Source organism: Mytilus californianus, unplaced genomic scaffold (genome assembly GCF_021869535.1).
Source record: "Mytilus californianus isolate M0D057914Y unplaced genomic scaffold, xbMytCali1.0.p SCAF_11, whole genome shotgun sequence".
Lineage (NCBI taxonomy): Eukaryota > Metazoa > Mollusca > Bivalvia > Mytilida > Mytilidae > Mytilus > Mytilus californianus.
Window position 1 is genome coordinate 16,236,958 of NW_026262593.1, and position 22,608 is coordinate 16,259,565.

General features: G+C 32.2%; 1 protein-coding gene across 1 annotated transcript; it reads right to left on the reverse strand.

Annotated features, from left to right (window-relative positions):
* Window positions 1-9,419: 9,419 nt before the first annotated feature.
* LOC127719661 (protein toll-like) lies at window positions 9,420-17,198 on the reverse strand. Its single transcript, XM_052225890.1, has 2 exons — window positions 15,933-17,198; window positions 9,420-13,263 (listed from the first exon to the last, which is right to left on the reverse strand). The coding sequence occupies exon 2, from the start codon at window positions 13,212-13,214 to the stop codon at window positions 9,831-9,833; it is 3,384 nt and encodes a 1,127-aa protein (XP_052081850.1). The 5' UTR covers window positions 13,215-13,263; window positions 15,933-17,198; the 3' UTR covers window positions 9,420-9,830.
* Window positions 17,199-22,608: the final 5,410 nt, after the last annotated feature.

Sequence of the window (22,608 nt, forward strand, 5' to 3'; positions counted from 1 at the left end):
TTAATTTATAATTAAAGCAGATCATTTACTTTTACTCAACAAAAATTTCACAGCCGACACCAAAAACTACCTCAGCTTTATTAATCTTTAAAGTGTACTCAAATCAATGTTCAAAAGTATAGAATAGTGTTTTATTGCTTATCACAGCTCCATAATCTGACCTGAATAATAACATTTGTACATACAATGAACAATGATGTAAATGAAAGGATTATAGATTAGTGTAAAATACATGCAATTTTTAAATGATTTATATCGTGAACGAACCCAGATTGTTACCTTTATATAGAAGATCATAAAAAAATTCTTATATAGGTCGCTTTTGATGTTTATAGTTTTCCTAGATCTCGACATATTAAGATAGATAAACTATTTTTATTAACCAATCATGTTGCCCACAATTTGGGCAAAACAATCAAATGAACTATTACACAATAAAGCAAACTAAATGATTTTAATGATTAGAGTGATTTAATTATTAGAGTGATTGAAGTACATTTAAACAAAAACATAACATCTTAAAATGTACTCGTATCCAACTGTTATTGTTTAAACATAATATATTTTTTGTAAATAATTTTCATATTGTATTTAATTATATAATTGCTGTCATCTTGAAATTTTTATATTGTAATTATTTGGAGAGGATAATGTTAAGTTGATATAACTTGTATCCAATCCTGTTGTTTATTTAGACAGTAAAATATGTTTAAACTAAACCAACAAAAACATGTAAACAAATTTAAACAAAGTAACATATAAACAATGTTATTGACAAAACATTAAGTCTTTTGGAATCCACTGTGACCTGGAGAAAATACATTTTCTTCTTCAATTTCAATGAACTCGCTAATTCTCAATACGATGATTGATACAGCGAATGAATACCTCAAATTTTATCCTACTTTATCATATTTTACATTTTAAAGTTTATACTCAAATAAAGTCGGTTTAGTTTTATTGAGATCATAAACAATATTACTTGATTTTAACATCCTTTGCTCAATTTTATATGAGATAATTTAAAAAATAAAACAAGTCCCTGTAAATATGCCATGTATTAACTTCTTTTCTATGTACCGTGAAATAAGACTTCTGTCTTGTATATTTATGAAATGTGACTTCTGTCTCTCCGTGTTATAAGACTGCTGTCCTGTCTATCCATGAAATGAAACTAAATAATGTCTTGTCTGTCCTTGATATGAGACTAATGTCTTGTCAGTCCGTGAAATAAGACTTCTGTCTTGTCTGTCCTTGAAATGAGACTACTGTCCTATCTATCCATGACAAGTGACTAAGTAAAGTTTTATTTGTCTTTTAATTGAGACTTGTGTATTTTCTGTTCTTGTAATGAGATTTCTATATTTTCCGTCCGTGAAATGAGACCTCAGTCTTGTCTTTCCGTGAAATGGTACTTAATGTCTTGTCTGACCTTGAAATGGGATAACTGTCTTGTCTGTTTATGAAATGAGACTACCGTCTTGTCAGTCCGTGAAATGAGTCTTATTGCCTTGTCTGTCTGTGAAATGTTTGTTAAGTTTAATCAAGTTTTCCAAATGTCACAATTCATTCTTTGAAAAAATTAAAAGCCAGGAACACATTGTTGTGATGTAAAGAATAAATGAAAAGATACAAATTGTTTAAAGAATTATAGTATGTGTAATAATGAATATTTTAAAGAGGAAAATAATACTAATGAAACATAAAATAACAATTTTTCCTTTTATGATTTTAGCATGATAAAAAACGTCTCAGATATGATGAACAAGGCGCAGTTGAAGATGAAAACGGACTTGACCTGATATACGTCTAACGAGATTTACAAATGAGACGAAAACCAATTGCTGTGACTTTCTTTTAATATTTGATCAGTGAGCTTACTGCAGCAAAATAACCAAAAAACCAACAAAAAGTTTTAAAAAAATGAAAAAAAGATCACCATGGATATGCTCCGTTTGTTGGAGCCAATTGTGCAAACTCTCCTCTTGCTTTTCTTCTGTGTAACCAAAAATGACTCATTGCCCTAGATTAGCCAGATGTATGCCCTTATATTATACCCACAGTCTCCCCCTTATTTGCAAGGTTCGTGTTTCTCATTATCTTGTTTCAAGTGTAGCGATTTTTTTATATGGGTTTTTTTATTTTGATCATGTTGTTGGTGGAGTTCTTCATTTGTTTGTTTAATATAGGTTTAGTTTTAATATTAAACACTCCCTTGTTACCTTTTTGATATTCAAGGAAACATTTAGCCGACAACATAATGACATTACAATAAGACGTCAGGAACTTAATAAACGTATCAAGAAGCAAATTGTTCTTAGTCTTGGAAGTAAGGAACGAATGTCGCAGTTCCTCTGATTATATATGCAGACCCAATGGCAACGACATGCCAATAGAGCAAAACCACAATATAGTGAAATAATTTATTAATATCAAAAGTAAGAATGCAATCAAATGTTAAAAGACTTATACTCAATATTTAAATAAGTTTAGCACACTCTTTAAGAATGTTTTATATCATATTCAGATACGTCAAACTGTTAACACAATTTCATAGCACAAACGTTGCGTTATATATCACATTTCAAATGAAAACGCTCCTTGTACATTTTATAAATGTTTCCGACTTCCGTAATTATCAAATATCGTCAAATGAAACCTACTTAAAATCCTTGATTTAATTCCATCTTACATTTTAATATTTCTACGTCTTGAATTCTAAATAAAAGAAAAACTACAAATTGTTTTTTGATATTATTGTATGAGTTGTAATGCAGTTGAAACTTAACGTGTTTTAATCATAAAGTTTAAATAAAGTATCTGGTAAAATAACAATTCTGTGTTTGTGAAGCTCTTCGGTCTGTCCGATGATTTTTTTCAGAATGGACCACTGTGCTAATATTTTGAATTTTTAGTAAAGTGTGAGTTGTTGCTTCCTTTTGAAGGTTGTAGATGAAGAACAATAATAAAAGCGCTGTTCCTTTGCATTTTGATTTTATCATGTGTGTCATGATTTTGTGTTATACAGTTTTTGAGGAGAACGGAAGGTCATTTAAATGTAAAGCAAGTTATATACATTATCCATATGACCTATCAGATCGACACTAACGTTAGTATAATGTACTTATAAAATATCTGTGGTCGTTCAACTAATCCGGTTCACTTTTCCTATTATCACTGAATGCGATTGACTACCGGAAGTTTACATGCAATGAGCAACTCGACGGGTGATTCTTGTGGAGCAGGAACTGTTAATTATCCTTACGGAAAAAAATTTAACATCTTGTTTAATCTTGTTTTTTTTTGCATAGAATTTTGACATTTTGTTTATGTTACTTGTCATTCTTCTACTCATGTTCTGTTATTAGCCTCTTACTTAGTATTGCCTCACTGTTGTGTGGTGATAAATTCTGAACGAGAAGACAAAGTGTCATTACAACGTTGTCCTCCGTTAAAATCATGAAAAGGTGAAATTTAGAAATCTTTGTTCGATAGCGGACTTCACGTTAAGGGTTTTGCACATTACTAAAGGCCGTGTGGTGAACTATAGCTGCTTACATTTTTTATACTAAAAAGAACAACGGTAATTTCCGTTTATCTTTATATAAGCATAGATGTATAAACATATGTATCTATGGGTTTATACATCTATGATAGAAGTAACTCATAGATATTACTTTGCTACATGCTGTTCGACTGTTAATCCCCGAAGATATCATCAGCTCAGTAATCGGTGTATGTGTACTGCCATTATTTATAACAAAGTTTTGCAATTAGATTGAGATATTGAGAATTAAATAAAAAAAAAATTAAGGTTCCAACTCCCTGTCTTTTTGATCGTATATCTTGATATTTATGGTATGAGCGGCCCTGATGATGGCAATCTAGAAAAGCGCTTCGGGTGCAAAACAATCAATGATAAATTCTTTTTTCGTATAAAGTGTCTTGTCAAAATAAAAATTTGGATCTAATTCGACTCTTTTATAATAAATGAAATGTTTATGTTCAGTTGACAGTATTGGTTTTATCAAGTGTGAATCAACAAACAAGAAAATAAGTTAACAAATTGACAAAGAAAAACCTAGAAATACCAATGAACTTAACAAATAACGCTCAGCATTGCGTTATATCCAAACGAATGGTAAAGGTAATACGGGGGTACGTAACACAAAAAATGATAAAATTTATTCACACTTTGCCAAAATGTAGTTTATATTGTACTATTTACTAACATATTATGAAAAATTAGAGGTCACAGTGTTTGTTTTCAAGCTGTTCTTATAATGATTGCCTTAAAATTTGCATACGTTGTATTTTATTAAAAATCTGGACCATTTGTTTTCTACTATTTTACAATTCAAGACGCTGGAAGACTTCCATACTACATTGAAGCAATGTTGTACTTGAATATGATATTATACACTGAAAACAAATGATTATGAACTAAGAAAGAACGACAAGGTTTCTTGAAACCAAAATATTGGGAAGCAAACTGCACAAAACGTTCGGAGACATAACAAGTACTATCTTTAAAAAAGATATATGACGCATTCAGATGCGAGCATATCATAGTTAAAAAAAAATGCACGCAATTTGACGACAAAAGGCTGACGATTCTGAAAGTTGAGTATATGCGCTTTTCTCTAAAGAATTAAATATATACTGCATGGTACTTAACTAAATGTATACATATCTAGAGGTATTTTTCAGACTGAAATAAAGAAGTACCTATAGCTGTGAAATAGACATATACATAAGATATTAGTAGGTTACGATCTGTAATGAATAATAAACTTGAAACAGTTTAGATCCATGAAGAAATATCAATTATAACTATATTTCAAGTACAACTTTAACAGTTAGAGATACAACCTATTTCGGTTTTTATATCGGGGACGGACGGACGCCAAATGTTGATGATCTATATAATACAGTTTTTGACAAGTAATTGAATTAGCGATACATGTATCTTGACATTCTTTATTTCAACGGACATAATATATAATAGTCCCAGATTTCAAGTATAATATTTTGTACTCTCTGAGATTATTATTACGCCTTGGAAGTTTTAGTCGATAAGATATATTTATAGATCTTTATAGTTTAATTGACCTGGTAGATCTAATGAACCTATCAGTGACATTTACCTACTCATGTATTCAAGGCTAAGCCCACAAAATCCAACAATTTGACAGTGGTGATAATGACACCTTCTTTACCTGAATTTATTTTTATTTATATGGATAACTTTTAAGTTTGATTTTATGTCCGTCATGTTTTCGTTTTATTGTAGCATATATCTTTTTTGGTTGGTTTATTGTTCAATTCCGTTATTTCGTCCAATCAGATTAAAGATTTGTGACACCATGCATGCCGTTACCATAGTGCAGCGTGCTTTATAAGTGGGTCATAAACTGACTGCGTCAGAAAAAACAATGACATAATATTCATAAAATTGCTTTCTCTATACCAAATAGCTGATATGGTCACCTATGGTAATAGTGAAACAAAACAAATCACTGACCGTTACTGTTTACAAGCAATTTCTATTGCAAAAAAAGCTGACCTTTACTTATATATATATATAGTATCTGATTTGATTTGATTTGATTGATTGCTGTTTAACGCCACTTTCAACACTATTGTGCTATTTCGTGGCGGTCAGGTTTTTTTGGCGGAGGAAGCCGGAGAAAACCACCGACCATCAGTATAGTAAATGAGAAACTGACCTAATTGTAAAGGGAAAACGGTACTATTTATTCTGCCATAGGCGACAATACTAACATTTTCTAAATTTACCACTTTTTATAATAAAAACCTGGATAAAACAGTTATGTGTGGTGTTAGTACTTTATTATTCTGTTTTAAAAATTGAAGCCAAATAGTATCATGAACAACTTCCAACGGAGCTTGTTTATGTTATGCATGCCCACCGTCATTTTACACCAAATTTATTAAATTTTGGAAGTCTTTTCCAATAATTCTCTTGAAAATATTTCAATAGGTTTCAAAATTTATATCGTAAATATACACACTGCGGTTATTCATAGATAAATAAAAAAAATATATATATTGTACCCTTACATCCAATCACAGCGCTCCTAAGTTGACTTCCTTCACCTGCCTTGGGTACACAAAAGGCCAACCTAATGCAGGGAAAATGTAATAGTACCGTTTTCCCTACAGACTTAACGTTTATCACCATTAAATGAGGTCAATATCAGGCGATGTATTGTTTGCAATGATTTAATATACCATATATATATATAACCCATTATTCATAATAGCTGAATAGATCACGTGATGAAGAAATTGTTTTACACATGTTACAGTTATAATTCAGTTATTATGAATAATGGATTAACTATATTAAACAAGATGGATGATATGATTTTATAATAAAACGACCAAGATTGTATAAAACGTTTTAGAGACTTGCCGTGATTTTTTTATAGAGATAAATACAATCCTTAAAAAGACAAAGTTCACTGTGTTTGATCGTATCCGTTCATAATACCCCGCCGGAAGTCATTCAGATGCTAAGTTGAGATAGAAAGATATTATATGACTTTTATTGTGTGAATAAATGCTTTTAGTTATGTATATAATACATGGATCATACTTTTGTATTTTACGTCATAAAACGAAATGAAACGAACTGTATGGAAATTATATTTTTCAAATTACGCATTTGCTATAAATTACAGTCTGGTATTTTTATTTCATTATGTTCACATTGAAATCTAGATTCCGAATTTAACCCTCTAGATATCTATTGGTAATTTGTGTCGTTGGGTTGCAGTCACATTGACTTATAACCCTCATTTCTATTATCTATACTCTTTACCACCTTTACATTTAGGATATGCTATCAAATCAGCTGTGTAACGAAGGTCCTTTCGGATAACTTCTACGATTTATTGTAAAAAGTCTGGATACCAATTTACAAATTTGTTATGAAAAATTTAGAGTGATCCGTCGATTTAATAATAATAATTGAGATGTTCGTCAGGAGAATTTAAGTAAATGCGTACTTTACTAAAATCGTTTCCGTGACAGTTCTAGCAATATTACGACACTTAAATTAGGGAGGAAACCTTGAACTTAAACAAAATATTTATGATAAGAACTGATATCCTGAATGCATTATATCCTACATAGTTAAATACGTTTCATTCTAAATATTTGTTGTACCTATGATGAGTTAATCAATAAGTGATTTAATAAGCTATTTAAACATTCCATTAAAAAAAACTCTTGTGAGAATTAAGACATACATCGACTTTCTTGGTAATAAGATAATTACCTACATGTATACCACTTCAAACCAGTTAAAGTCTGAAATGCCCATATTTGTACTCGACTGTACTGACTCTTACTCGACCATTCTGAATAAGTCTGAGTTTTACTGAGTGCAAGATTATATTTTTGTTTGTGTACATAAATCCGGCCGTTGGTTTTCTCTAAGCTTTGAAATGTATCACATTTGGCATGTCGGGTCCTTTTATAGCCGACCATATGTATGAGTTTTGCTCCTTGTTGCGTACATGCACGTCATTTGTAACAGTTGTCTCATTGGCAAATCATGCATATCACATCTTTTTATTATCTTTGTTTTTTTTATATTCTCTGTATTTTAACACAGTAACTTCGGGAATTGCACCATGTGGTTGTGCACTGTTACATGTTGCTTTATCAGCAGGTAAAGTACATTTAGAATTTCTTTCGAAATAACTAGTATTGTTGTCCTAGTAACTAAGCTTTTGTTGTCGAAAGTACCATTATAATTGAGATAAGTGCTTTCTTATAACCATATTCTGTTTGTACTATAAGTTATTCCGTCCATCGAAAATAATAAAGAAGTGTTTAGGAAAAAACTAGTTTCACCAAGCCCTATATACGTTTTCCACAGCCTCATTGAGAGTCTTTCTTCATTCGTTTTACTCTTTGTCTAGACTATAGTCAATTCACAGCTCGGCATTTTGTTCCGTGTTGAGACCTCACTGTGACTTAGAGATAAAGACAGTAATAAAAGCGCTGTTCATTTGCTTTTTGTGTGTTTTTTTGCTGTGCATATACCGATTTTGTGTCATGAATGGATGCCCCATATCCCTTGTTTTTTTCTATCAAAATATATGTTGATTTCGTTGTGTCGTTGGAATGTTACCTCATTGTCATTAAACATGTGATAAGTACCAAAAGTACATTCAACTGTTTGTTATTCTTAAACTATTAAATAATGATAATATTAGCTTATGAAAGAGAGGCGGAATATATCAAAAGGATATTCTAAATATAAAATTAGAATATTAGTCGAAAATAAACAGACAACGCCATGGCAAAAACGAAAAACGAACAAATGACAAACGACAGTTTATAAATACAACATAGAAAAATAAAAATATGTTATTACAGATTCTGCTCCATATGTGGCATCTGTCGTGTTACTCATGTTATTACAGATTCTGCTCCATATGTGGCATCTGTCGTGTTACTCATGTTATTACAGATTCTGCTCCATATGTGGCATCTGTCGTGTTACTCATGTTATTACAGATTCTGCTCCATGTGTGGCATCTGTCGTGTTACTCATGTTATTACAGATTCTGCTCCATATGTGGCATCCGTCGTGTTACTCATGTTATTACAAATTCTGCTCCATATGTGGCATCTGTCGTGTTACTCACATTATTACAAATTTAGTGAGTCTAATTCGTTAGGCCAATTTCACGGAAAAGAGGACGGGATTGTGATTATGGCTTTTGGAACATATCCGTCGTAATCTGTGAAACAGATATTCCATTAGAGTTAACCAACTCGTGATGGCGTCTGTTCAGTATCAAAAGGGATGACTTCGACTTCACTAATTGGAACCCTTGGTTTAATAGCTTCTTTGTTAGCTACAATCATGTATCAATGCAATAATGATAGGAAATACAAGCTCTGGAATATCATATCATATGCAGGCACTGCTGGAATATTGCTTGATAGAAATGGAAAGTTCTGAATTGGGAGGACGAAATCATCTCTTTTGCCACAGAGTGTTGTTCTCACTCTTACAGTATGATAATAGTATCAAATTTACGTGAATTACATATTTTCCAAAATGCCTCTTGGGCTGATATCATGACCTTGGGCCAATAAAGCGTCTGATATGAAAAATGCCATGTAATACTCTATAATACTTAATATATACAAAGAGTAAATAACTTATAATTTTTACAGTATGATGAGCAATTTTTTTAAGAGCAGAGTAGACTGATACAGACAGTGGGACGACAGATAATAGCATGTCTTTCCGTAACGTTATCGCATGGCATATTTCGAATTCACTCGGAAAATTTCGGAAAATTCCGGAAAATTCACCTCAATGGTACGTTTTCAGTAAAAAACATACCAAAGAAGGATAAAAACAAATATTAGGAAACAGGTAATATATTATGAAAAATGCATTTTTTCAATGTTTTAAAATACTTCTTGTCTGTGTTTCTTCTACTGAGATATATGATAAAAGATCATTACATGTCATTTTTCATATCAGACTCTTCATCGGCCCTTGTTCATGATATCATTCATTGAGCCTTTTGGTTCTTTGGCTGATATCATGATATAGGGCCAATAAAAGGTCTGATATGAAAAATGTTATGAAATAATCTTTACATATCTGTGATTTGATAATATCATATGGTAGATCAAAACAACTAAAATTATTCTCAGACGTTATATAAATATTTCCGTTAAACAATATTACATCAACTGTTTCTTTAGAGGTAGTAAGAGTAGCGTGCGTGCTTCAACTTTCATATTACAATCTGCAAAACTGAAAAAAATTAAATAATACCATTTCTATTATTAATATATATATCCGACAAATTGCCCGTCATTTGCGGCATCAACGCACTTTTAAACCGTGCAATAAAATTGATGTCTGTTACATCTAGGTACACATAAGAATTAAGATAATCTTTTATATCTCTATCTTCTATTTCACGTGTCTTATCTCGCAAAAATATCACTATTAAATGGTTGTATTTTTGGAGACGTGTCTTTTCGATTGCTTTTTGAAACACAAACAGCTGTAAATCATCTAATGTTTCAAAACTTGAAGTTACAAAAATTGTATGTGAAGAGGACTCAACAGCGAGCCCAATATTTGTCAATATACAGGCACCAGGATGAAAGTGACTATCCGGAGTACAAATTCTGTATGATTCTCTCTCTAATCGTGGTATTAAGTTGTTTTGGCAGTAATCACGTTCATCGCTTGAATAACAAAAGAATAAATCATAATCATTGTTTTTCGTTATTTGTATTTCCCTTTCAAACGGAAATATTTGTCTGTGACTTATATCAATCATCAGGTTATCGTGACTAACTCCTAGATTATTCTTTGAATATGATCTTAATGTATACTTAATTTTACTTAAAAATAGTCCACTTCTGCAATTTAAGTGATTATGGAGTTTTAGATATTTCTGTACGTCCTTGTTCAATGATGTAACCACATTCTTTTGTGTAACACTAGTTACTAACAGAAAATTAGCTCTGTTTACTTTGATTTTATTTTGACACTCTGCCCATGTATAATCCATTAATACTGTATTTGACATCATATCATCGGACAATATAAGAAGAACATGTTTGCTTCGCAGTACTATAGAGGAAACATTTTCTTGCAATGAATATCCAGCAATGAAATCGTGTGCCACACAAAAAATTACAAACTGTAATCGTTTCAGCGGTAATACCAATTTTTCTTCCACAAATTCTGACGAATCTTTAGCGTGAATAATTGCAAGGTCTATTATTTCCCTTTTATCACATTTCCGTCGATCAAAAGGATGTAATTCAAAAGTAACGTAGAGGAGAACTTTGATCTCTACTCTTAAGTATTTTCCAAGAATCAGTGCAAGAAATAACAATAAGATTCCAACGACAACAGGAATCACATACAATTGATATAATGTGCTTCCGTTGCATACGAACTTGTTATCTTGGAGTTCAACAATTTGTTGCGCATATTGGTTGTTTTCACTATGGCAAGTAACATCGCGGATGTTTTCAATTAAATTAATATTCGTTGTCAGCCATTTTTTGAACCACAAAGTATGACAGTCACAAATAAAGGGGTTGTTCTTCAAGCTGAGCATATCGATATCTAATTCTTTGATATTTTCTGGGATGTGATTAAGTAAATTATTATCCAGTTTCAACAGTTTTATATTAATCATTTTTGTGAAAGCATCAGGTTCTATTTCAACTAACTTATTGTTGGACATAAGAAGTTGTCGTACATTCCCTAAATATTTCTGTAAGGAAAGTTTTGAAATATTATTATTTTCTAACCAGATATCTAGCATTCCACTCGGCATACTTTCCGGAAGTGTGTTTAATTTTTTATCCCTGCAGTTAACTATGATGACATTAAACATTTCACGAATGTAACATTCACATAGAGGTGGACATTCAGTTATATTGACTACTGAATATGTCTCTTCTGCTTTGAGTCTTAGAACAGCTCTTCCTTGGAACTCAAATGGTAATTTGCATGACCATTCAGTGTAGAAATATTCCTCTCCTGTCCAATATCCACTCTCATTCAAGTTTTGCATCAATTTATTAAACGGTATTATATCCGAATAACATTTGAAAGATTGCGCTATAAATATGAATTTGAAATGCTTCAATATTATCAACAACATGCGTTTTGCATGTGAGCTTGCATTATTTGTGATATAGAATCCAGTGACATGAGATTGTCTTAAATCAATTTCTCTCCAATTTTCTGTTGTTTGTAAATAGTCACTGTCAATCGAGCTACTGGAAGACTCAACACTCCTTATAAGTGAGGTCGGGTCAACGTTTTCAAGAAAATCTGTCATAGTTTGAAAAGTTATATTGGTAAACCGAATATCAATTGTTTTAAGGCCTCGTATATACAGCATTGTAACCGGAAATTCTCTGATTGGATTGTTTTTTAAAACGAGACTGTTCAACGCTACACTGTTCACTGGAAGTATTTCGTCACCTACTGTGAGTATTTTATTATATCCCAGATCTAAAGAAATCAGTTTATTAAGGTAAAGGAACACTTGTTTCGGAAATACAGTTAAACTGTTATGTGCTAAACTAAGAAACATTAGGCTTGATAACTGATCAAACACTCCAGGCGGTAATTCACTAAGTTCATTTTTACTAAGATCAAGATACAGTAATTCAGTCAGTCCTGAAAAAGTCAGTCCTCTTATTTCTTGTAATCCAAGTTCACTTAATATAATAACTTGAAGTCCTTCTACATTTTTGAAAATATCTTCATCAAAAAAGGAAATGTTGTTTTGGGAAATTTTGAAAAAGTGCAACCTACGACTTATTTGGATGTTACTTCCTGTCGTGAGGCCATTGTTAATTAACGATAAATGCCTTCGAAACATATTGTATGGGATATTAAGATGGTTAGACTTGATAATATGGTTTTGTAGATACTCTGACCTTGACATGTTACCTGTGAGGAATGCATCGTTAATTGACCACGGAAATTCCACTTTGGCCTCTAAATCACATTTATCAACCTCTAATGTTTGAAGTTCTGGAAATATTTTACGAAACAGTTGTTGATTAATAGCTCCTATGCATTGACTTACCGAAATCTCCTTTACATTGAAAGTTTCATTGTTACAATTGAACATATACTGTATAAAACTCATTATATCATTGTGTATACAGGTTAGACCTAGTGCTAGAATATTTTTGGAGCCTTCACACGATGACCTGTTAGCTGCCGATTCAAAAGAAGTAAAATTAGCTGTCAAAATTGAAAATACACGTGTGCTAGTTATTAAAAAGAATAAATCAATATCTGCTGAATCAAAACTACATTTGTCTAGCTGAACATAGCTTATCAAACTTGAAAGAATTGTTGCGTTTTCTAACTGGTTGAAAGATATCCTGATATATTCGTCGCAAACAAATACAAAAAATCCAACTGTCATACTTTCATATGGAAAGTTATAATCGTTTATAATATCCGTTGTATTCAAATCACAATTATTAGCTGAATGAATCCTTATAAATCGTCCAACGGTGTTAACTGTTTTTGAATTTTGATTGTAAAGTGAGGGAAAGTTAAACGGTTCAAGTTCCATCTGACACAGAAAGCTGCTTGATGCTGTCACCGACAATGCCAGTAAAAAGGTTGCGTTTATTATATTACCCATACTCCATTGATATTCGAATTATGACATATTTTTTTTCTTCATAAGATATCTGTAAAGAAATTGATAAAGTTAGTAAGCAATCATGGAATAACCACAGATAGTTACACATAGGTAAAACTCCATTGTCATTAAAAAAATAATTTAAGCAGCCGTTTTCAAATTAATTATAAAGGTATCTTCATTTATTAATTTTCATGAATCGAATCAAAGGTCACCTTTGTATACTATAAAAGTCAAGACATAAAAAGACAAACACAAAGTTGTTGAAAATCGTAATACAAGCAGGCACTCGGTTACAACATCATATTAACTTGCAGCCGCTTACGCTGCAACATGACTTTCAAATTTAAAGGAAGGGAAATCGAAACTGTACAAGTTACTCTAATACTTATTAATCTTTTCGTTTTTTTACGAATCGGCTTTTTATACACCACTAAATAAGGGTGGCAGTTTATAATAGTATCTAACTCATGTAAGAGCAACTGCATAAATCTCGCAACGTTCACTACATGAACTGTATTGTAGTTTAGGTATCCAATATCATCAAGAAAGATGTTTTTATTATCTAAATTTTGATATTTTGAAATATTCAGAAAAAAATAATTTTATTTAACTACAATTCCATCATCTTTTCCTCGAATGTGACCTACCGAATTGGACTTATCACGTCAAGGTTGTACTTAATTGAGCAACACGACGGGTGCCACATGTGGGACAGGATCTGCATACCCTTCAGGAGCATCTTTGATATCTTCCGCATCTCTTTTATTAACAAGAGTTTTTTACTGTGCTAGTTATTTTTATATAATTTTTAGAGAATATTTACTCTGAATATTGTTGAGTATATTATCGATTTTTGTGCAAAGATGTCTGTTTTCATTAGCTCAGCCGTATGTTTTGGAAGCATATAATTAAGATTATAACTATAACTTGTACATAAGTACATTATGAGATTCATAGTGTAACAGAGTAATGACAAACTCAAAATATCCTAGAATTTGTTAGGAAAGTTGAAATAGGAGTGTCAAAATGTTGTTTCTGAAGTGCTTACGTATTGTTTGTTGTTTTCTACTTACACGAGATAAGATTTGAATTTCTAATTGAGGAAATGATTCAAATAAAAAAAGAAAAAAAAAGATATTGTATTTCATGTTTTTATGTAAAAGGATCAAATGATATGAAATCACAAGGTTCAAAGAGTGTAGAATATGTCGGAAATAGATACCGTTTTTGTAAAATATATTTTTTTTAGTAATTTAACTAAACTATACATTTCAATTTAAAAAAAAAAGACAACTGAATACATGCAAAAGTCCATGGGAATATATTTTTTTTCTATTAATTTATGTAACTTATTGCACCTCTTTCTAAGACTTATTGTTATCCAGGATGATACTAGGATGAAAATTGTGTATTCCAGATAAAAAAACTCATCAGTGACGCTCGAATCAAAAAAGTTAAAAAGACCAAATAAAGCACGAAGTTGAATAGCATTGAAGACCATACCTGCCAACCTCTGAAACATTCAAAGAGGGAGATCTCCCCCTCAGCTATGACAGCTGAGGGGGGGGGGGGGGATTTGCGCGAACGACATTTGCAATTAAATATATGACCTGTTTACTTATTCATCTACAAAACACCAATAAGAGTTAATATATATACTTTATTTCTTCAATTCATGGTTGACATAGCAGAAATGAATTTCGAACATAAAAACTACTGACCAAAGTTTTCAAATGATCGCCAATACGAACTTCCGAAATCCGTTATTTCGGATGTTTCTGGTATGGATAATTCAAGGCTTATGGCAAGTATGAACACTTTAAAAAACAATTATGGAATTGTTCTGGTGCCACCAGACTGTTAACTTTGTTATGCACCAAAACAATAACCTATGTTTGCAACAGTATATGTCTCTTCATCACTTTTCCCACCTGAAATTTATATTTTTGTTCACGTTTTGCTAGCAAATCACTTGACATTTTGAGAGATACCTCATGAGCATGAAAAGAATCAGACTTTTTTTTAATTTATTTGCGCCATGATACCACGGTAAGTGTGTTGTAATAAACAACGCATAAGCTTTTACCTTATACATATATAGATGAAATACCAACATATTGTAAACATGTTTTTGATGATCTAATTGTTACACGTCGTTCATGTGTATCAACACATTAATAGGTCACCAGTTGTGCTTCACTAAACTAGCGGAGACATGTTATGTCTTACCTTATACAATAACATGTTATAGAACGTAATACACTGATAAACTACCAATAAAAATCTTTCGAAATTCAGTGATATCCAATTATCCTTTAGTTTTAATGTGTGATTTTGTTGAATATGGAATGCAAAGATATATTGGAATAAATCATGGAAAAACATCAAAAGGGGATACTTTACGATTGTTTGTGTTGGCATAAAACAATTTAGCATATATGGAGCTTTTAAATAAATAATTATTATTTTGCAGTGTTCGCTGTTGGATATACTTAATGTCAGAATTCAACCACTAACAAAACAAATTGTCTTTGTCTTTCCATTTTCATTCCCTTTTCGACATATTGCACAATTTGTTTTACGTTTTGCTACCAAGCAAACATTTTAAACGTTATTGAATATTTAGCAAATTTATCTAACAGAAAAAAGGAAAGCCTAAACATACATTTCTACTCTAAAAATGTACTATAAATACTATATAAACTAAAAACAAACCTGTATTTGTTCGTTTTGTATACCACCGTACATATAAATCGGTAAAATCCTTTCCGTTTTATGAATACACTCTTAAAAGGGAAGTATGTTTAGTTTTATCCAAGGTGAGAGTAAACGTTTATCTTTACAGATCAGTATTGCACAGTTGAAGTACTTTTACATGATAATATGTTTGAATTTTTTGGTTGTCGCTATGAAATAAGATGTATGATTGTCAAAAAGACAACTATCGAACACATTACGTACATGACATGTGTTGTACTAAATATCTTCATTCAATCATCTCACCGGACGCTCCTTCATCAGACAAGGAGCGTATAGGATATCAAAAGACCAGAATTAAAACTATTATAGAAGGGAAAATTTGGGTAGGAAAGATTAAACTGAAAAAGACGGAAATTGACAAAGACATGGAGAGAATGAAATAAAAAGCATTAGACATATTGGAAGAATAAAAAGATGTTATACGTATAAAATCAAAGGAAAAAAGTAGAAATAAAAAGGAGGTAGTACAAAGTATAAAGATTGAAAAGATAGACACGATGAGTCAACACAGACACAGGCCAATTTAGAAAACATCTGTAAAGAAGGCGAAGTCTAAGAGCATAGTATGAGACAAGGAGAAAAGTATAGTGTAAGAATAGAAAATGTGAACAGTTTGAGCCAAGATGAAGGGCGTTGTGTTACACAGGGAGAAGGGCATAGTGTAACACAAGGAGAAAGATACAATGTAAGACAAGGGATGGGATTAGTGTGAGACAAAAAAGAAAGACATAGTGTGAGATAATGAGAAAGGCGTAGTCTTAGACGGGGAGACGGACATAGTGTGAAACAAGGAGTAATGCATAGTGCTAGTCAAGGAGATTGGATTTGTGCGAGACAAGGAGAAGGGCGTAGTGTTAGACACAGAGATGGACATAGTGTGAGACAAGGAGAAATGTTTAGTTAAGACAACCAGATTTGAACTGTGTGATGCAGATAGGTGGGCTTTGAGTTACACAGGGAAAAAGACATAGTGTTAGACACGGAGAAATGTATAGATAAGACAGGGAGATAGGATTAGTATGATAACTATGCATAGTGTGGGACAAAATAAAGACAGATTGTGCGAGAAGCAGGATGTAATATGAGATATGCAGAAGCATTGTGTGAGTTAAGGAGAAGGGCATAGTGTGCAGTAGGGATAAGGGCAGTGTGTGAGATTGTAGCTTTAACTTTTGTGTGTGTGTGTGTATTTTTGGAATAAGAAAATGAAGGCGAAAGAAAGGAAAAAAGCATCCTTCAGATATTGTTTTTAAAATTTATGCAATGCAAATCATTTGCACCAGACTCTTGTAAAAAATAAGATGCAAAGAATAATAGATTTCACCAAAAGTTCAAATTCAAAAACTTTTCTACCCTTTACACAAGTATTCCCCATTCCAAACTAAAGGACAAATTAAACAAATAAGTCATACTTTGTTGTATAAAAAAGAATGGCCAACGTAGATACCAGTTTCTTGTCTTAGGGAGGGATAAATCGTACTTTGTAAAAAATCATTCTGATTCAAACAAATTTTTTTTTGAAACTGACATTATCAAGATGCTTGATTTCATGATTGACAACATATATGTTACGTTTACAGGACGTGTTTTTCAACAAAAAAAAAATGGAATTTCAATGAGAACCAACTGTGCTCTTTTTCTTGCCGACTTGTTCCTTTAATCATATGAGGCTGGCTTTATACAGGAGCTTCTTAGGAAGAATGAAAAGAAGGTAGCATTATCCTTTAACTTCACGCCGTTATATAGATGATGTCCTCTCACTAAATATTTCAAAGTTTGGTGACTATGACGAACACATCTATCACATCGAACTTGAAATAAAGAATCCAACAGATACAGTTAAGTCTGCCCACTATCTTGACTTACATCAAGAAATTTCGAATAAAGGTCGGTTGAGAACAAGATTTTGCGACAAAAATGATGATTTCAGTTTTCCAATTGTGAACATTCCATTTCTCTGTAGCAACATTCCAGCAGCACATGCATATGGAGTATATATCTCTCAATTGCAACGATATTCCAGAGCTTGCATTTCCTTGATAGAGGGTTGCTGCTTACAAGTAAGCTATTGAACCACTAGTTGCAAGTGGTAAAGTTGAAATCATTCCGTCCTTCCTGTCCTCTTTTCTTCGAATGTGACCTAACGAATAAGACTTATCATCGGATTTGTACTTACATGAGCAACACGATGGGTGCCTAATGTGGAGCATGATCTGCTTACCCTTCCGAAGCACATGAGATCACCTCCGGATTTCGGTGGGGTTTATGTTGCTCTGTCTTTAGTTTTCTTTGTTGTGTTTTGTGTACTGTTTGTGTTTTCATCGATTTTCGTTATTTGTCATGGCATTGTCAGTTTGTTTTCGACTAATGAGTTTGAATATTCCTTTGGTATCTTCGCCTCTCCTTTACCATCCTCAAATCAAATTTATATGTATTCTATTATCTTATTGACATTGATCTTAAATACATTGACCTAAAAATCATAAGGTTTTTTCCCAATCTAAAAATTTCATCTGTGCAAGGTTCTTTCCAGTCAAGAAAGGGAAACTAAAAAATAATTATAAAAAGTAAAATAACAAAAATACCGAACTCCAAGGAAAATTCAAATCTGAAAGTCCCTTATCAAATGGCAAAATCAAATCTCAAACACATCAAACGAATGGAAAACAACTGTCATATTCCTGACTTGGTACAGGCATTTCCTTATGACACTATAAATTATGTGCGTCCGAATCGCCTTTTTTTTAACGTATCTTCCTCAAGAACACTCGAACCTACAAAGTTGAAAGCCAGGGTTGAATAAATACGACGAAATGTTGTTTGGAGCTTTGTGATCAAAATGAGCCTATACAGAACAGCCCAATTCATCTAAGGTCATCTTCGCCTGTGGAGTTGGTACATTAGTTTTTATATATTTGTTTAATTTATCAAAGAGTATTTAGAAAATGATGTTATAAATAAGGACAGTACCGAAGAAAATTTCCACTTATTCTATTTGTTTTTTATTTTATTTTTTACATTGACCTTGACCCTTCACCTATTGACCTAAACATCCATAAGCTTATTTTCCTAAAATATATCTTCCATCTATATAAGATTCATTCTAACAAAGCAAGTGATATCACAGTAACAATTTGTTTTGGACACGCAGATGGAAGGAAGCAATGACAAGCCGTTACTATAAACTCCTGAAAATTTTTTTCTAGGAGAATACAAATCCTATTTGACAAATTGTTGTAAAACAGACGATTGTTTAAAAATGATACACATTTGGTCTGCATCATTACGTATATATTACGACTAGAAAAAAAATATATTACATTACATAATATGCAGAATTTATATTTTTTCATTTAGCATAACGTAGAAATCAATAATCAATTAAACATTGATAAAAGGTTAATTTTCTAAAATGTTTGAGAGATTATGCACTTGACAAGGTATGCATAATTACATTTTCTCCAATATACAGACAGGTCAGTTAGTTTGTGATGTAGCTCTATTCCGCCTTTTGAAACTAGCAAGATCGGAACCATTAAATGATGAAAGTAGGAAATTCTGACCACTTTTGTTTTCTAATAAAGGAATCGATGCAATCAACATCAGCAACGTTCTTCATTACAAAGACGAAACATCTAAAATTCCACTTTATTTTCAAAATCAGTCTGTTCCTAGTGTATCATACAGTTACACCAAAACCATTGCACCTAAAGTATTCAACTATGAGCAAGCATTACAGGACCTTGATTTAGAAGAATACCTAAACAAAACCTCTCACATGTGACTGTTCCTTATATTTACAGCCCTCTGGCCATGTCATTACTGGGGATCTAAACATAAAAACATAAAAATGTCGGCATTTACCTCAAAAGCTAACCAAACCTTAAAACAGACTTTTTCGGAAAGGATATAGTTACGATACTGTTGTCAGGTCATTAAGAATTGCATATTTTGGTATTAATATTGATTCACTCATTAAGTCTTTGCATCGGAAATAAACACTATTACTCTAAAACCAGTTGTTGGCATGATACGGGTTATGTTCTTCTCATATATTTTATGATTGTATGATACTAAACCCCTAACGGGAGGGATTGTACTTGATTTTCATATGATGAAGACATAATCTTTCAATCAGTTTAATTGAGGTCTGGAGCTGGCATGTCAGTAACTGCTAGTAGTCCTTTGTTAATGTATGTATCATTGTCATTTTGCTTAGTTTCTTTTGTTACCTATTCTGACATCGGACTTCTTTTAAACTGAGTTTTAATGTGCGTATTGCTATTTGTTTCTTTATTCTACATTGGCTAGAGGTATAGGGGAGGGGGAGATCTCACAAAACATGTTTAACCCCACCGCATTTTTGCGCCTGTCCCAAGTCAGGAGCCTCTGGCCTTTGTTAGTCTTGTATGTTTTTTTAATTTTAGTTCATTTATTTGTTTTGGAGTTTAGTGTGACGTCCATTTTCACTGAACTAGTACACAATTTTATTTAGGGGCCAGCTGAGGACCACCTCCGGTTGCGGGATTTTCTCGCTGCGTTGAAGACCCATTGGTGGCCTTCGGCTGTTGTATGCTCTTTGGTCCGGTTGTTGTCTCTGACATATTCCCCATTTCCATTCTCAATTTTATAATTCAACATGAACATCTCCGAAAGGTATATCTTATGGTCCTAAGTTCAGAGAACCCCAACACATCAATTGGAACCATAACTTCAAAATAATTATGGATTACATTGAGGACTACGCCAGAGCATGGGTTAAACGAGAAGAAGTTGAACGGGACACTGTCAGAATGGGTTAAAAATTACAGGTATATGATAAAACGTCGAATCCAAAAGATGAAAAACTGTGTAAATAATCGACCAAAGTCCGTTTTCAGCGACAAAGATTTTGTGAAATGTCTATCATCTCTTCACGATAAATATGTTGTTGTTCCTGTGGACAAAGCTTCAAATAATATTGTTTTTGTATGTGAATCGTACTACTACGAGTGTCTTGTAAAAGAATTAGGAATAAAAGAGCACTCATACAAAGACACAAAATTTAACAAGGATGAGATTTTGGCGAATCATAAAACCTTCATGGCTTCAATGAACATTACACTGAACAGCAAATCTGACTTACCTTGTTTGTATTGGATACCTAAGCTTCACAAAATTCTGTACATAAAACGGTACATTGCCGGCTCATCTGCATGTTTTACAAAGCAATTGTCCATTAGATAGACAAAAATTCTGTCCGCAGTGAAAGAAGGTCTTCCGAAATACTCTGAAACTGTTTACTTGCGTAATGGTATTAACCATATGTGGATTCTAAAAAACTGAAAAACTTTTGGATAATTTTAAATCTCGATCTTCTTTGAAAATAATTTTATCAAAACCTTTGATTTTTCAACCCTTTATACATGTACCACCATTCCCCATGTCAAATTAAAAAATAGTCTAAAGGAAATAATCCACAATGCTTTTCAATATAAAAATGGTAGTATACGCTATAAATGTATTGCTTTGGGATACCATTCGCCATTGTCTTGAAGTATAGATCTAGATACTGACGTTTTTTATCATCTTAAATACATGTTATAGTGTTCTCTTTATTTGTCTTTGTATATTTTTAACCTTTACTGTTTAGTCCATTTTTTTGTAATATCCTTTTGGCGTGACTCGGTATTCATACATCTCGCCATTGTGTTATTGTGCTATGGTCATTTTTTTGTATTCTTGTCTTTCATTTTTGTTTATGTGCTTTGTGTGGTGAGTGTCTACCTGCCATTTTAATTTTCTTCGTTGACATAGTTGTTTGTTTTTATGGTGATTAAGATTATAACACAATGTTGACTGCTGTACCCAATTTTTGACATTTTTACGTATTATGTCTGTTTGTTTTGTTCACACATTGTTGTCAATATAATGGAATTTTATGCGACCGTCATACAAGTGAGAGGTTTAGCTGGCTATAAAACGAAGTTTAATTCACCATTTTCTACATAAGGAAATGCCTGTACCAAGTCAGGAATATGACAGTTGTTTTCCATTCGTTCGATGTGTTTGAGCTTTTGGTTTGGCCATTTGTTAAGGGACTTTCCGTTTTGAATTTTCCTTGGAGTTCGGTATTTTTTTTATTTTACTTTTTTCAGTAAGATAAGCATATTGTCCCATAGTTTTTTTTTATTTATATTTTGATTTTGCTAAAATAATATTATTATTAGGATACAAAAAATCAACTTGATTTTTTTTGTACAAGTGTTAACTGTTCGAGAGAAAAAATGGTTCAAATGAAACACGGAAATGTTTAATAGTGGCTGAGACACAAATATACACACTAAAACAAAACATACAAGTTATTGTATAATATATATTTTGTAAATATTCTGTCAATATAAATAACTAAGGCGAGATAACCTTGTCGGATATCTTTGTACCTAGATTTGGTGGTAAAGAAAAAATACTGCATTAGAATACTGACGCAATATAATCAGCCGAAACCATTCTTCGGTAAATAACAATTTGCGCAAAATTGTTATTTTAATTTCAACAATAAATTATTCTGATTTATTTCAAGCTTTTAGGATGTCGATTGACCGATTATGCCGCCCCCATGTCTCTGGTTTATATAAAACGTATCTGAAAC

Bases quoted from the DNA above. Each gene is read 5' to 3' on its own strand.
- LOC127719661 (XM_052225890.1), bottom strand. From the start codon at position 13,214: ATGGGTAATATAATAAACGCAACCTTTTTACTGGCATTGTCGGTGACA.